The 16,626-nt window shown below is 47.5% G+C and overlaps 1 protein-coding gene across 1 annotated transcript in view; it reads left to right on the top strand.

The window, feature by feature from the left end:
* SYNDIG1 (synapse differentiation inducing 1) overlaps window positions 1-16,626 on the top strand; it is a 76,358-nt gene that overhangs the window by 20,413 nt on the left and 39,319 nt on the right. The window contains exon 3 of the mRNA XM_037405663.1: window positions 3,825-3,962. Coding sequence (XP_037261560.1) covers window positions 3,825-3,962 — 138 coding nt within the window. The remainder of the gene's footprint in view (window positions 1-3,824; window positions 3,963-16,626) is intronic.

A 16,626-nucleotide genomic window follows, 5' to 3' on the forward strand; every position in this document is an offset into this window, starting at 1 on the left:
ATCACCTCTTAAGTAAGCATCAGCCAGACACTGCTCAGTGATGAGTAAGTGTGTTAAGACAGAGCAGTGATAAACTGCAGCCCTCGGTGGGATAGCTAGCATTCAGCATGCTGGTTCATCGCCTGCATTGCTTCCGTCAGACTCAGACCGCCGGCAGAACAAAGGGATGCAGAGTACTGGTCAGAATAGGGCACCACGTTTAACTGCATTACTGAAACAGGCACTGGGTGGAGGGAAACAGTATGTACTATCATTGCATCATGTGTTGGTCTTTGTCCAAACCAGACCACTGGACCATCCAGATTTGAAGCAGATCCCACAGGGCCATGCCAGAAATCAGTTCTGTATGCAGAGTGTGCACATTGCTGAATTGGTTGCATTGAAAGAAAAAAGGATTAATACCAAAAGCGCTGTTTCCTGCATATCTATCAAAGGTTGCTGGCAGCTGTGGTTCACAGCAGACCTTGTCTGACTTCCCCAGTGTGCCTGGTGTTTTAATACTGGAAGGCACTATGTGACCATCGGGTCGAGCCTCTGGTTTGCCACAGGCAGCCCATGGCAGGCTGCGGAGCCTCTATTCACTCATAGTATCTCGGCTGAGGTGAAGCACGTAGCTTTTAGGAATAGCTAGCCTGGGTTTGAGAAAGGGCTTCATGTAATGGAAAACCTATTACAACTGCAGAAAAGTGTTCATCACCATCTCTTAAAAATTCGCACCTTGTGTCTGCTCTTCATCTCCTTTGCTTTCAGTTGCTACGGTTTCTTCTCCTTTTCTGCCAAATGAAAGAGCTGTCTCTGATCAGAAATTATCTGCTCATGCAGGCATTTACAGACTGTGATGAAATTGCATCTTAAGTTTATCTTACATGTGAAGTTGACTTCTCCACTTTCTTCCTGTGTAGATGATTTTTTGCAGCATGATGTCTGTACCTGCCTCTGATTCCTGATTTCTTCAACTTACTTGGGAAATGGTGGTGCCAGAACTGGACCTGTTATGTACGTGTCTGTAGTACGATACATTTCCTTCCCTCTCCATGCATCACGTTTGTTCCTCTTGTGGTGCATCACAGAGGAGGTTTATTTTCTGCTGGCTCCTGACTGAGCAGCCTGGTCTAGTGGCCCCTCTCAGGGGTGCTGCCTCGTGAAACAGAGTCCCAAGAGGACACCCTGCATCCAACCCTGTGCACAGACAGCCTTGCTCTGTGCCAGGTGACTCCTGCTTCCAAGCCATGGTCCTTCCAGGAATGGGGTGTCTACTTGAGTCAGTATCCCATCTTAAATATCCTCGTCTCCCCTCCCCTCTGCACACATTTGCTGAGGAAGCATTGCTGTCACCTGAAGCAGGTAGCTGAAGGGAGGGGCAGGGCAGGGCAGGAAAGGGAAGGGAAGGGAAGGGAAAAGGAGAGCACAGGAGAGCAGAGCAGTGCAGAGGAGAGCAGAGAGCTGCTTGCTTTCTTTGTCATTCACTGAAATCCATTCATCTGGGCAGGGCGCTGTGCTTTTTGCCGGAATTCATGCTCTGGGGAGGTGTCCTCTGGAGCCTCATCTCTGGTAACTCCAGTCTTGCCTGCACTCCTGAGGTCACCTCTTTCTCATAACAGCCACGTAAAGGCTTGTGGATAAACTGAGTCTGAGATTGCTTCATCCTGCACTGTTCTCTCAGCTGAACCCCAAGCGTCTTGGCGAGGGACACGCAGCAGTATTCAGCAAGGCTGAGGAGGGTTGTTGTCATTGCAGTAACTGCTTTTGCTACAAAGGATCCATCAGGAGCAGCAAATCCTCACTGTGTGCTCAGTAATTCCAGGAATGTGTCATTTCTGTACAGGACCATTTGCATAGGTATCTGTTCTCACAGCAGCACCTCACATTGGATGCAGGGAGCGCAGCTCACTTGGTGAGGGGAAGGACTGTGGACCTGGCTGAGGTTACATCTCTCATGTCAAAGCACAAAGATGTGTTTCCAAGTCAGAGCCTGACTTGCAGTGGCCAGGCGCTGCCTCCTGTAAATACCCTCTGTGTGTTGCAAGTAGGCGTGGCTGTGCGGTGGAGGATGCTGGAGCCAGTGTCATGTCTGAAGAGGGCAGAATCCCTCCATCATGGCTCACCAGCGGGAGGTTTACAAACTTACCTTCTTGTGCATGGGTTCATTTCCCTGCCTTGCACACTTAGCAGACTCCTCAGGAGTTCCTCCCTTAGAGCTTGCTGGTAGAGCAATGTCACTTTAGCAGTTGTTCTGGCCCAACGGCCAGACGCTCCTGAACAGATTGCTAAGTTTCTAAGAGGGACACAAAACCTACGCCCAACAGAGTAAGTTTCTAAACGTGACACAGATGTCTTCCTTTCAGTGAGATATTGCTTTTCCCTACCATCGGTGAAGAACGCACAACTACAAAAGGGGTATTGGCAAAGAGTTTTGGCCACCTTGTCTCAGGCTAGAGGTGCTCCCAGGGTGAGTTAAAAAGCTTTGCAGGATCCTTCTCACATCAAAGCTGTAACTCCAAAGCCTGGAATGACCACAGCCTTGGTGCCTGTTGTTGCATGTGGGCTCCCTGAAGGTGAGGAGGAAGCCACCGGAGAGCAGGCTCTCTTCTACCGTTGCTCTGCTGGAGAGTTGTACTAGCTCAGGAGCAGGACAGTCAGGTCCCCTGTGGACCAGTCCTAGTCATCACCAGGAAAGAAACTTGCTAGGTCAGGGTTGACCATGGGGCATCTGAGAAACATGCCTGGGTGGGCGCTTCTGCCTACACACTGTAAATCACAGATAAAACAAAGCATCTCATTGCTGCTGGAACAACTCATGCTTTTTTTTTTTAACTCTTTCAGCTGTTGTTATCTTGGCTCCTTATGCTTAGGTTTGCACCACGTTTGTCCCTTGTTCCCAGTGAATGATACCTGGCTGACATTCTCCTGACCTTCTAGAAGAGTTGGGAGATACAGGGACCCGATGCTTATGGCTCCCTCTGCATTAGATCCCACCTCGACTGACCCTGGTTTGTCTGGCTAGAGTCGCTTTTCTTCATTCATGAAAGATGAACATGTAAAACGGGCCATTTTCAGCTCCCTGCGGTGACTTCCAAAATCTCCTGTCATTTCTCATTTCTTGCTTTCAAGCTCATGCAATAGTGATGGAGGCTGTGATGGAGTGAGTGAACAGAGATTCCCCTGGTGGTCACAAGGACGCCCACTGGCCAGTGCTGTGCACAGGAGGGGAGAAGAGCACTGACTTGGTGGCCCTGGCTGGGGTGGCTTTCCCAAGTGTCAGTGCTGGCAGGGCAGCTGCAGTCCCACCCCACATGTGCAGAGACACCCCACCTCTGAGCTGGGCTCCCCCGTCTCTCCTGTTTGATTTTGGTGCAGACACGGCGTTCGGGTCTCTCGAGTGCTGCTAAAACAGGGGATTAGTGCCCCGGTGAGCCTTTCAGCAGGGCAGGGAGGGAGATGTGCCATGGCCACAGTCCCAATCCTGAAGTCCTTCTGAAGGATGCTCCGGCTGGTGTGGGCACTGCAGGAGGGCAGGCTGACTCCTGTGGTCCTGTCACTGTGGGGCCACGGCTGAGCAGGATGGGTGCACAGACCCTGATGAATAGGTACTCCAGACAGAGCTGGCCCTGTCTGGAGACTCCTGCAGGGTAGAGACCCCAGCGTGGGTCACCAGAAGCCTTCTACCGTGAGTGCTGGAGGCCTGTCTTGACATTGAGGAATTGCCCTGGTGTGGCTGGGAAGAGTTTTATGGGTGGATGATCACAGCCTTGACCCATGGCAGAAGAGAAATAATGATATTATTAACCAGCACCTCTACATTTCTCTCTCCCTTGCTATTCCAGAGCGATTACTCAAGTGACACTGAAAGCGAAGACAATTTCCTGATGATGCCACCAAGAGATCATCTCGGCCTCACTGTGTTCTCCATGCTCTGCTGCTTCTGGCCATTGGGAATTGCTGCCTTTTACCTGTCTCATGAGGTAATGTTAAAACATCTCCTGCTAAACCAGAGTTTTGCATCCATGGAGTAGCCATCACCCCACACAAGCAGGGAAAGTTCACCAAAACCCAGATGTGGACAAGACATTCTCCAGGGTAGTGGGAGGCAGTTACACAGGGCAGGGTGTTCCCCACCTTGGTATGTCCCTGCAATAGTGGTGGTTGTCTTGTGAGATACTTTCTGAGGGAGGACTCTACAAAACATTTTAGGTTTTAGTTGTCAGTGGTCAGGTTCCATGTCAGCTTATACAATGTCCAGCTAGAAGTTTTCTGTGGACATGACTCTTGGGTGGAAATCACCCTCGGTATCTCAAACACTTGGATTTCCCGTTGGGAAAACTGGTCTATTGGTTCCCAAATTTATCATCTAGAAAAGCAAGCTAGGTAATATCCTTCCATGAGCAGAACAATAATTTCTGTTCTGTGGAAGCAAATTTGCTTTCCAGGAGCCATTTCCTTTCCCCCCTGAAAAATTAACTCAGTCTGTTCTTGTCCAGTTTTAATACAGAAATATTTTTTACTGGTGTTTTGGTTTGTTTCCTTCATGAGGCAGGCTTGCTGGTTTCCAGCCTGTGCCTAACCAACAAACACCTCATGCCCCGTCATTTCTTTCAACAATTATGTCTTCATAAGCACTTGCAGAATATTATTGAGTTTCCCAGCATGGCAGATAATGGAACGGGACAGAAAAGGAGTCACACTGGAAGTCTTATCAGTCACTTGCTTATATTTTGACCTACTGGTGGTAGCAGTGCCTATTGCAAACTACAGCCTGTACTTCACAGCACCAAAATCATTCACTCTCTCACCTGTCTTTCTAATCTGCCTGCTCTAAGCATCTGCCAGCACTGGGTATTTGTCAAGCCAGAGCAGGCACTTCAGATCTGAAGCATCCTAGTCTTCAATATCAAAGAAAGAGATACAGCACTACGATTTTTTGCTTTACGTGAAGTGCCTGTCATTGAACTTGGAAGCCTCTGAGACAATTAAAGTTTGTCCAGTGGAAAACAACAGTTTTCCTTGTTTGAATGCTGTTGATTTCTCACGTTTGGGTCAAGGGGTTTGCCTTGATGATGGTGACAGTAAAAAGTAAAGCACTGGGTGGGATCTGCATGCGCTTTAGTATCCTGCTGTTTGATCCTTTAGGCTGAGCTGTTCACCAGCATGTTCATGGCCGTGTCTCTTCACACATGTGGACTAGGCAAGATTTTTCGCCAATGCTGCAACCAAGGAGGGCTTGAGAGTGTGTCACCATCCGCAGCGTGTTTGCTCTGCGCTGGGGAAAGCAGTGCATCCATTCATTTCCCACAGTGGCGTTCCTTCAGGAGGCCTGGGGATGGCGAGCCAGTTTTATCCCAGCAATGAAAGCCCAGCCCAGCCCAGTGAATGCAAAACAAACAACATGAATAAGTACTAAAAAGCTGTATGGCTGAGAAGCTAAATGTACTGAGATCCAGTCTATCAAGGACAGGGCATCCACATCAGCTGTGAACCAGCGGCCAGCAGGAATCCGTAAGACCTCGACAGGAGCATAAGGAAGGTGGAAAAGGCCACATGAAAGCAGGGAATGATGATGATGTTGTGCTGAAGGATTTAGGACCTGGAAAAAGAAGACTTGGGTGCTGTCTGGTTTAGCATGATGATGGAGAACAGCTGAATGTGGCTGCCTAAAACTAGGAGCTGTCAGTAAGAAAGGTCAGGCAGGTGCTTTGCTTTTATTAGGTTGAGGGACAGTAAATTACTCGTTCTTAGTTGACCCCTTGGATGCACCAAGGCAAGCTGTGGCTAAATCTAGCCAGGAGGAAGGACTGTGTTTCTGAAGCATTTTGACTTCTGCTTTTTGGGTTTTTTGCATTGGAAGTAGAAATCTTTAATCTCTCTCCCCTTAATAATAATAACAACAACAACTACTACTACTACTACTACGACTAACAATAATAATAATAATAATATTGCCACCCCTGTATGCTCCTTTCCTCCAGTCTCTCCTCTCAGCTTTCTGTCTGCAACAGCTGAATCAGCTGCAAACTCATTTCCCAAACCTCCTGCAGAAAGATGGTCAGATCCCTGCGGATGGAGCAGCACGGGCACATCCGCCTGCCCACTCCCGCGTTCCCAGGCAGGTGCCTTCGCTGACTGCCTTCCCTGCAGCAGGTGCATCACGGCCCTGAGCAACCACCAGCCTTCACTGAAACTGGCTCTTCTGCAAAACCCCAAGACCAACAAATCGGTATTTTCCAGTGGAAAAATGAAATTAAAATTAAGGCCAAAACTTTTCGTGGCTGAGAACTAGCTAAAATATCTGGTGTAAACCACCAAAACCCTGCACCTGGCTAAGCTGACACCAGCAGGGGTACCAACTCATACTTTGGAGCCTAAACCATTTGGAACGATGTTTCATATGTGACGTAGTAAAACATTACATCCTATTTGCATGCTATTTCTATTTATATAGGATTTTTAATTTAAACTCCTGAATAATATTTGAGATCTCTTGTTAATACAAAAGGGTACTCTAACATTTTACATCCTTTATAAAAAATCAAACTAAAAGATCAGCAGGTGGTGCTTGCATTCAGACCTATTTTTTGGCTTGAGCTCTTGAAGATTCCATGGTTTCAAAAGTCTCCTGAGTTGTTCTACTAAAGAGACCCGGTCTGGGGAAAAAATTGTAACATGCAGGAACTTCGAAGTTGGTGGGTAGATTCTTTGTGCCAGAATTTAGTGCTTGTGTTGAACTTTTTTCCAAAAAACTGGCCTTCTTTGGGTGTGCAGTGTATTTACCGATGAAGGCCTGATTTGCAGAAGATCTACTTGCAGTACAGCTCCAGCCAAAGGGACAGGTGCTTTCAGTTTATTCTTGCAGCACCTGGCAGTACATGTATGCTGGATATGTCTGTATCATGGTGCAAAAGAATTATACGAGGATGGATGCTTTAGGGTTTCAGAGGTGCTCTTTACAAACAGAATGATTTCATTTTCCCTGTGCTCCATAAAAGCAGCATTCTTCCTGCAGGGGCTGTTTCTGCTCTGTGTGGGACTTAGTGCTTCCACCAAGACTCATGCCAACGTGCTGCTGGCTTAGGGCTTCCTGGAGGCCATCCATATGGGATGATGCAGCTGTGCAGGGTCTGCCTGCGTGGTGGAAGTGAAGATGTGCAGCAGGTTGAGCTGAGCAAGCAGGGGGAGACAGTGCATTCAGAAATGCAGTCTATGAAAGCAAAACCAGTGCCTTTCCATTAGGATATCTGGTTTTCACAAGTAGGGCATCACCTGGTGACCTCCCTATCCCAAGCAATGCTGAGTCACTGCCTTTCATCTTCTGTCAGCAAAATGGAGAGCCTGAGACCATCACTGTGCGTTGTATACTTGCTCAGTTACTTTCTTCTGTTTGAAGAAACTGGTTTTTACAGTTCTACTATTTTACAGCAAAAACTTCTGGGTTTTCTTTTTTTATCTTTTCTGTTTTCTTCTGTGTTCCCCACAACCCCCCCAAAAGACTTACGTCCACTGCTTGTGGCTGCACAGTCCTGCTCTTTCTCTCAGCTACCAATAAGTTGCCGTCCGGACTGGGCCATTTTCTTCCCACCTGTCCCGTTTTCCATCATGCTTGCTTCTTCAGACTGTGAGATCAGGATGTGACTCCCATTGCCTCACAGGCACAAGGTGTCCGCCTGGAATTGCTGGTTCATGCTAAGTGATGCCCAGCTCCTCCTCTCACCTGAGCTATCACAGCTAAAATACAGGGGCTTTGCATCCATCCAGAGGCCGCTGCTTGAGGGTAACCTCTTGGGATGGGTAATGTCTCCAAGTACTCTGATTTTTAACAGCAGACAGTGTTTATTGGCTAATTTTCCACTTTTCTATGAATGGGTCATATGAGGTTTTAGGCTTGCAAGTTTTTGGATTAGGTGTTTTCCTAACTTATAGCTGAGTCTGAAGGGCTCAGTCAGAGGAGGGGTTGTGCAGTTTGCAGGGAAGACTTTGCAGAGGAAAATACAAACTTCGTATGCCTTTCACCATAAAACTCTCCTCCACAAAGAGCGTCTGATCCAAAAAACCTAATTTAATTTATTTTTTTCATAAATCTCCACCATCTGGAGCCAGGTAGGTACCTCAGTTTTCATTTTTACAGGCTTTGTAGATTGTAGGCAAGTCTGAAGCTTCAGATGTCAGAGAAAAGTTAAAAAAACCCTATCTTTTTGTCTTGTCAAGTTTACCGTTAAACCTATCAGACTATTTATAAGGGCCTGTCAGGATTCCTGCTTGGTGGAGGTTACTAATCCTGCAACGTGTTTTTGTCCAATTCCTCTTTTTCTCCCTGCATTTATTTTTAGGAATGAGAGCAATACCATGGCACACATTTCTTTCCCTCCTGTTAAAATAAATTCATGGACAATTAAACTCTGTTGTGTCAGGAATGAGTCAAAATAAGTCAAAATGAGTTCCTCCTCACAGGGAGTGGCTCAGGACTTATGTGGCAGAGCTCGTCCCAGCAGAGCTCCATGCCAGTGTCAGGCTGAGGTGGCCGAGGTGGTCACTGTCCCTGCATGAGAGCCCTGGCCCTGGGAGGTCCGCTGCTCACCAGGCTGTGTTCCAGTTGCAAGGCAGATGGCAGACAACATGAGTTATGAGTTACTCTGAGCCTATTTCAGTCTTAATAGCTGATGTATATAGATTGTGTTTAGTCAATATTTGTTATTTCTTCACATGCCAACCCTTCAGCTGGTGGGAATTGCTCCCCCTTCACTCACTTCTGTGCAGAAGATCCAGCTTTTCCAGCTCTCTTACCCAGGAGGGGACTAAGCCAGGGATTCACAAGGAAGGTCAGGTCCCCCGACCAGCACCAGGGCAGTCCATGCTTATATGACTTTGCCCCTCGGTGCCCGTGGTACTCAGACCCTGGTGCCATGGGGCTCAGCTTCTCGCTGGGGCAAGCTGTATGATCCGGGACTTTGCCTCAGTGATGACCTTAAGAAAGAGCTGAGTTCTTAACAGCCACATTTGTCACACAAGGATAGCTGTGGAGGGCTGGCATGTTAGATTTCAGGCCAGAAGTTTGGCAGGAGATTGAAACGATTGAAACCAAGGTTTTCTGTGAGGAAACATGGGGTGAACATCGCTTGCAAACTGCTCGTACAGCTTTGCTTGCAAACTGTCTCTGTATGAGTGCATATGTGTGAGCTCCTGTTAAACGCAGTGATTGCAAGGATAAGCACTTCAGGATCATTGAATGACACCATAATTTTAGCTGCCACAAGACAGCTGTCTTGTACTTGCATATGGCTCTTCAGACACACATATCTTGTGCTTTGACTGGCATCTAGACTCGAGCCTCAGCCCGGGGAGCATGGCCTGTGCCGATGGGCTTCACCCCTTGTCGGCCTTGTCCGCTCAGGGGGTTGGGGCAGGGACTGCCTGCGTGTGACCCAGGCGTCCTGCCCTTGTCAGGTCTGTGGACACGACTGATGCCACCCTGGCAGTGGGTCTGCCCCCGAGCAGGGAGCAGCGCTGTGCACACCGGTCTGCTTAGGCTGAGCACCACGAGTGGGTTTGTGAGCAGTAAACTGCTGACCATGCACGTGCATTAGACACAGAGGCAGAGTCTCTTAGAGGAGAATACGCCATGCCAGATTCAGCAGCCCGAGAGGGGCAAAGCTGCTGCCGCTCGGTGCCTGCAGGGCCAGCCAGCAGCAAGGCTGCAGATGCACCCGCAGCAGTGACGCACACGCAGAGCACACATGCACACACACCACGTACGTACATATATACATCGCTTGACACACAGGTCACAGAATGACACTCAGAGCACTCAACGAATGCAGTCAGCACCAGTGGCCTCATCCTTCTCTTCCCTTTGTCTGAGCAGTATGGAGGTCCACCAGTGAGAATATCTATCTATATAGACACACACATACAAATATATATATACATATATATATATACACACACACATCTGTGCAGTGTGGATCCCTCTAGTACCTGGGCTCAGGCACCCAGTCTGCCCAGTAGCAAGAGTGAGGATCCCTCAGCACTTCTGAGGAGGAAAAAAGAACATCAGGAAGAAGGAAATATGCTGGTTTGGATGGGGAAACAGAGAGTATGAGAGAGGCTGTGATGACCAGAGTTAATTTAGGAGCATGGCATGGGTTGTGATCGCTTGGGTAGGGCCAGCTTACTCCTCCAGGTAGGTCCTTCCTGAAGAAAGGCAGGTTAGAGATATCCATGTTCAGAAGGATTAAATGTAAGATTACATGGATATTGCTTTCTCTGCCATGGTGACTACATGTGGGCATGTTCATGGAGCAGGTGATTGCGACCATGGGCACTAAATAGATGGGTGTGATAACCTCTGTCCTAACCAGGACAGTTTTGTGTGGGGCTGGAGCTCTCCCTTGATGCAGAGTGTCTCTGTGCAGGTTCAGCGTGAAAGGCAAATGCTGGGAGGATAATGCCGAGCCCACGGGGTGTGCAGAGCACGTGCGTGGCCAGGGCATGGACGGGGCTGTGTTCACAAGGGCTGGTCTGCAGGAGGTCACTGCTGGCTGCCTGTCCACACTCCTCCCCTTGCTCCCATCAGGCAGATGGCAGATTTGCCGGGCAGAGGATGGTAGTGAATACTGAACGGCACAGTCTGTGCCAGCATAAAATAGCACGGCTGCTGTTCTTAACTGTGATAGAGAGAGAGAGACTACCTGCTGAGATAGCCAGGAACATATGTTGCTGTGTGAGAGTGTTGGATCTCTTATTCTTGGAAGAGCAGCTCTGAAATTGATGTCCCTGGCCCCTGATTAGGGACATTTAGGTGACATCCCTTGGCTTTGCAAAAAGCTCACGTGTGCAAAAAGTCTGTGCAACCACTGTGCAGAAATTCACAGGGTTCAGTACCTTCAAGGTTTGCAACTTCCGTTCCTTTCAGAGAGGGAAAGCCCAGTCCCGGACGGAGTGGCAGAGGATATCTCGTGGCCCTTTGGTTCCCCAGGGTCTTCCTCAGACCGTGACAGCCACTCTCAAGCGGGGTTTATCGACTACCAGCACCTCTAATTCTCTGCTTTCCAGGCAGGAGCTGGCTCCCAGCCAGTGGCTTGAGTTGGGAAGGCTTTGCTCATGCCAACCTTTCCATTCGGGGTAGACATCTCCTGGGAAGAGAGATGTTCATGCACACAAGAAAGCGGCCGTTCAGAGTGTGTTGTGTGTCAGCAGCTGCTGATTTCAGTGTGCTGTGGTTGAGGTCTTGGGCCAGGGAACTTTATGAGTGTCTTGTATAATTTCCTTTTCATTCCTCTTTGTCCTTTTGATTTTACGGTCGCATTTCCAAGTCATGGACTACAGCTACAAAAAGGGATTAGATTAATGAATGGCCTGATTGCTTTAGCCCTTAAGCTAATTTTAAGTAATTGGAAGGGTAGCTGGCAAATAACATTCCCTGGAGAGTTTAGTTCATTGTGCAGGTGTTTAATGACAAGGAGGTTTTGGGACAGAAGAGACCAAGTCAAAACGTCTGAGAGGATGAGGTGTCTCTTTTATTAGCAAGAGCATCCTGCACAATGGCAGACTTTCTATGTGAATTTTTCTGTGCCAGGCGTTTATGCCTCACGCGTTATGCTGAGCCAGACAAAGCCCAGAGACCTATCAATATCATGCTCCAAGGGTATAAAACATTATTCCCTCCTGGCATCCTCTTTTCATCCTGCTGTTACTTTTTGTTGCTCATCTATTGGCTCATTATTCCACAGGCTTACGAGACAGCGAGGATTGTTTCAGTGCACCTTCCACAGGTTACTTGCATGCCTGCCACTAAGCTTGGTGTGTCTGGCATATTCACAAAGCCATTCAGGTCTGGTATAGGCATCTGAAGAGCAGGGTTACAAATCTTCCACAGGAATCGATCAGGGGATTCAGGCCCCCTGACGTTTGGGCGATTCTCTCACTAAGCGTAAACAACTTTTTAGTCTTAGGTAGTGTTTTTTTGGTGGTTTTTAGCTTAGGCAGAAAGGATGCATTTTGTTAGCAGGAACGTAGAGGGGCTTTTGTTAGTAATCCTTGCATATCCCAGCTAAACACTTGATTTTTTCACACCTGCAAAGGTAGTGTCCAGGACAGATTATATTCCAGGAGAGCACACAGAAGGAGTATGTTGCCAGTACAAGGCAAAACCAGGGCATGTGATTTTGCACCTCCCTAGTAGGTGACCCTGCTGAAAGAAGCATGAGAGAAGAAGAGACAGCAATGGAACATGGTCCCTCTGTTCTGGCCATTGCAGTGTCTGCTTCAGGTGTCAGAAAAGCCAGAAAGCTCTGGGTGCTGCTCCAGTGGCTGCCTCAGAAGCCTGGTGATGTGATGAAGCTCCTCTCATCCAAGGCAGTAAATGAATTCTCCTGTGGCAAGAAGAACAGAGTGTATGTCTAGAGTAGCTCTTTGGGTGCTCTTTACATAATGGACCTTTCTCTCACCTCGCACAGTGACAACACCCTTTTCCAGTACAAAAACAAATGAAAGGAGGCACGCACCTCTGAAGTTTAATGTATGCAGCAGTAAATGGATAGAAGTTTTCAACAGCAAAGACTTAAGATTAACCTTTTATCAGTCTGCAGAATATTCAGGTATTTTTTTCTTCCACTCAGAGATGATCATCATGTCCCAGAGACCCAGGGCTATACTCTAATCTTGAATATACAGCTTGCTATCTCTTCAGCAGCTGTTCTGGTGAGAGCTGCTGAATTACTGCTTTGTTTGGATGCACAGCAAAGTGAATGGATCACTTCTGATTACAATCTACATACCTCTTTCAAATGGGCTGCAGAAAAACTGAAGTGAAAACTTGAGTCTAGTGATCTAGGCACCCAAAGATGCCTGCCAGAAAATAGTAACTCCTTGTTGAATTGACTGCCTTCCCAGCAGCAGGAAAGAAATAAAGTTTTCATGTATTTACTTTTGGATGAACTACAAGAACCAGCTGAAAAGGAATGGACTAGGACCTACCTGCAGCTGTGCAGTTTGTACCTAAAACTGGGCACTGCCATTTTCACTGGTAATGACTATGCTTTTCAACCTAAAATAAATACTGGATTATCCATCATATCAAAATAGGTGAGTCTCAGAACTTATTGCAAGACAGAACCTGGGAAAGGAACACAGCTGTTGTATAAACTGATAAAATCCTGGAGGGAGAAGGTTCCCAGTGTTGAGCTTTTGCGCCCGAGCATCGTGCTCCTCCCCAGTGGTTATGCACTGAGGTTTTCTTCCAGCAACACAGCTGTCCCAGCAGTGAGCCTGCAGACTTTCCCACTTCAGTGCAAGACTTTCTTCAAGTGAAAGCTAAAACACAGAAAGGAGTCGTATCATGGGACCCTGGAAGGTAGCACAGTAAAAGACAGGTTTCTGTTGCTGGTGGCAGTGTCCAGGAGGACCTCTGTAAAGTCCATGCCAGCCATAAAGCTTGAGAGCCAACAAGACCAACAAGAAATAAGCCTGTCCCATTAAAGTAGATGAAGAGATTGCATTTTGTTCCCATGACTCTGGGCAAAATATTGAGCCCAGCAGGAACAGCTTCCCTGAGGTAGCCCCTAGAGATCGGGGCTGCTGGGGCATACAGATAGGCAGGTACTCTCCTTCAGTAGCTCTGGCCTCAGTCCCTAAGAGTCTTGACCCTACCTCGTACCAGTCTCTGTGGTACCTGTCTCCAGCCCTTGTTTCATTTGTGCCTAAAATGCTTGAAATCTTTCTCTAAGAAGTGAAAGATTAGTTAATTATCTAATATTATTGCATTGTTCCCAAACACTGTTTCCTAATTTAACAATAGCATTTGCTGGATACGTTGCCTCCAGCTGTATCCACAGAGGTAGGCAGGACATTAAAATGCACCTATCAATATACATGATGTACTGTTGGTAATAAAACTAATGTATTATTTTATGTGCTTGGGGGAAAAAAACCACCACTTTTTTAGTATTGTGAAAATCTTTCTTCTACCCTCCCCCATGCCAGTTTAGTATAAAAATGCGCTCATTATGGGGCACGATGAGCAAGGAGTTATGAATGATATTTCCACATCTTGGCATTTCATACCTTGTTTCAAAGAAGTGTGAAGGAGTCAGGGTTGCTTGGGTGAGTGCAAGTCCACACATGTTCACAGAGGGACTCAGCAAGGCCAGAGATCAAAGAGGGGCCACAGCATCGGGCAGGAGAGATGGAATTGGCAATCCCTGCTTGATGCCATTCCTCAGCCTGCCTTCCTTGGCACGAGTGCTTTGCTGTCATGAAGTCCAGGAGAAAGGCTGCAGTTCACACCAGCTGTTGCCCAGAATTCCCAGTCCCCAGTCCCAAAGATGTCCAATGCATGTCAGTGTCCATCCCAGCATCATCAGGTGTATTGCCATGAGGGACCTCTCCTTACAGCTGCTCTCTCTAGCAGGAGGTCTGGAAATGTGATGGTGGGAGCAGGAAAGACCAAATCTTTCCTCCCCAGGTCTGTTCAGGGAGCCTCCTCTGGCTGGGATTTGGACTTTTTGTTGCTCAGACACCTGACTGGCGACCTCTAGAAGGAATCATGTCTCCCCCTTCACAATGGGGACCAAAAGTTGGCGGAGAGCTGCCTGCCTGTGATTCAGAGCCTAGTGGCTGCTGCCAGCTCTTCCCTTCGCTGAGGCAAGGACGGGCTACAAAAGCTGAAGGTGGTCCTTGGGCTGATAACAGCAGAGAGAGTAACTTCCAAATCCTCCCAGGTGTGGTAACTCAGGAAATGGGATTTGGTGTGCAGAGATGTGGGCCTTTGAACTCATTTAAATAGTAATTGTCCCAGCCTGGGATTTCTGAATTTCATTCAGACACCACAGTCAGTAATTGTGCTGAATGTGTCCTCGTTCCTTGACCTTGTCGCACAGATGGCATTGTTCTAAGCAGGTTTCTACAGCCTACAATTAATTAAGCAATTAATTAGGAGCCCTCACTTACACAGAAGCTGTTGTAAAGCAAGAACTTTAGTGACCTTATGGGACCTTGCCACAGCATTATTCCAGAGGCTGTCCAAACTCTTTGCTCACGCCTCCATGCATCCTCCCAGTCTTGGCTGGACCCGCAGCTGTGCCGGGCCGGCTCACCGCAGCTGGGCTCGCCCAGAGCATCACCTGGCCCTTCCTGACGTGCCTTCAGCATGTCTCACCTGCATTGGAAAGCTTTCCTTCGTTAAACGTGGTGAAGACCGCCTTGTCCTGTGACATTTGGGGGCTGCTCCTAAAGAGTTTTGGACACAAATTTCTTGTTTCCCAGGACTTTCAGTGTCCCCACAATGAAAATGAATATTTAAATCATGTGGACATTGGCTCTTATTCTTACTATATCTCACTTTGTTTGGCCAACACTTGAGCATCTTTCCCACTGTCAGCCTTGTTTCAAGCCTTCAGATACTCTGATTCTAGTTTGTTATAGAATTGATGCCTGATGACACCCTCCCCCATTTCTAATAACTTATGTGTTGTATAATAACAACAAAACCATAACACACTTTGTATGTCTGCTGACTGGAAAACAAATATCAGAGAGATTTCCAGTGCATGTATGCACTCTGGCTGGAAAAGGAATGAGCAGCATTAGTTCCCTTGCATTTCATTATTAACAGCAAAGAATGTCAAAAGTATTTCAGGGTGTTGGATTCAGCCTGGGGAACTGGTAACATTATTTGCCTGTTTTTTCGTTCATGAACTGCAAGTGGAGGTTTATGTTCTCCATGCATTTCTTAACGTTCCTTAGAAATAGTGAAAACAGAGAAGAATGAAGTATCATTTAAACAAAATTCAAGGTAAGCTCAAGGAGCAATTTTTCCCTGTGGCATGGGATGCGTGTCTCAGTTCAGGGCTCCTGTGTTCTGGTGTGAACACGAGACCTAGTTCAGCCATACGCACTATGTCTAAATGGGGCATAACAGTGGCTCCCTTTCACTGAGGGAACTGGGGTCTCAGGAGCAGAAAGGCCTTCATTTGGAAAGGTCTTAAGAGCATTCCTGCATCTCCTGATGATGCAGTTCCCTGCAGATGAGGCCTTTCTCTAGGATCCCTCCCATCCGTAATGGCAGGGCACCCAGGACACGCCATGCTTGGGCAGATGAGCACTTCCAGTATTCAGGAAATGGGAGGCTAAGTAAAACCAGTCAATCTCTGCAATGTTGATGACGTCTAGATGTTCCTTACCTTATCAGGCAGTTTTGCCAATACACTGAGAGGGGACATTGCTCCTCCTGGTAGCAGGAACAAGCTGTGGTAAGAATACTGCAGTGACAGCACTTGCTTGCTTTTGGAAGTACCTGTACTCTCCTGGATTTATATGGTGATTTGACCTTCAATGCATTTAATAATGGCATATATTTCAGTTGGGTTTCTTTTATCTATCAATGCATAAAGCAGCAGTAAGTGCATTTGAAGGCTGCCTGTGCCTCTGCTAGATTTGGTGTGGAGGTGGCTTGTGGTACAGCTTTGCCTTAAAAAGGGCTGAGCCCGAGTCTTGCTTCCTCTTCATTTGCAGAGGACAAAAGGAGGGGTGTCTACAGGGTGACTCGGGAAGGGGACCATGACTAAGACACTCTGGCCATTGTACAGCCTCGCTTTCCCTGCTTTGCTATCCTCGCAGTCAGATGCCAGATGCTTTGGCGTT

The sequence above is a fragment of the Falco rusticolus genome, chromosome 12 (genome assembly GCF_015220075.1).
Source record: "Falco rusticolus isolate bFalRus1 chromosome 12, bFalRus1.pri, whole genome shotgun sequence".
Taxonomy (NCBI): domain Eukaryota; kingdom Metazoa; phylum Chordata; class Aves; order Falconiformes; family Falconidae; genus Falco; species Falco rusticolus.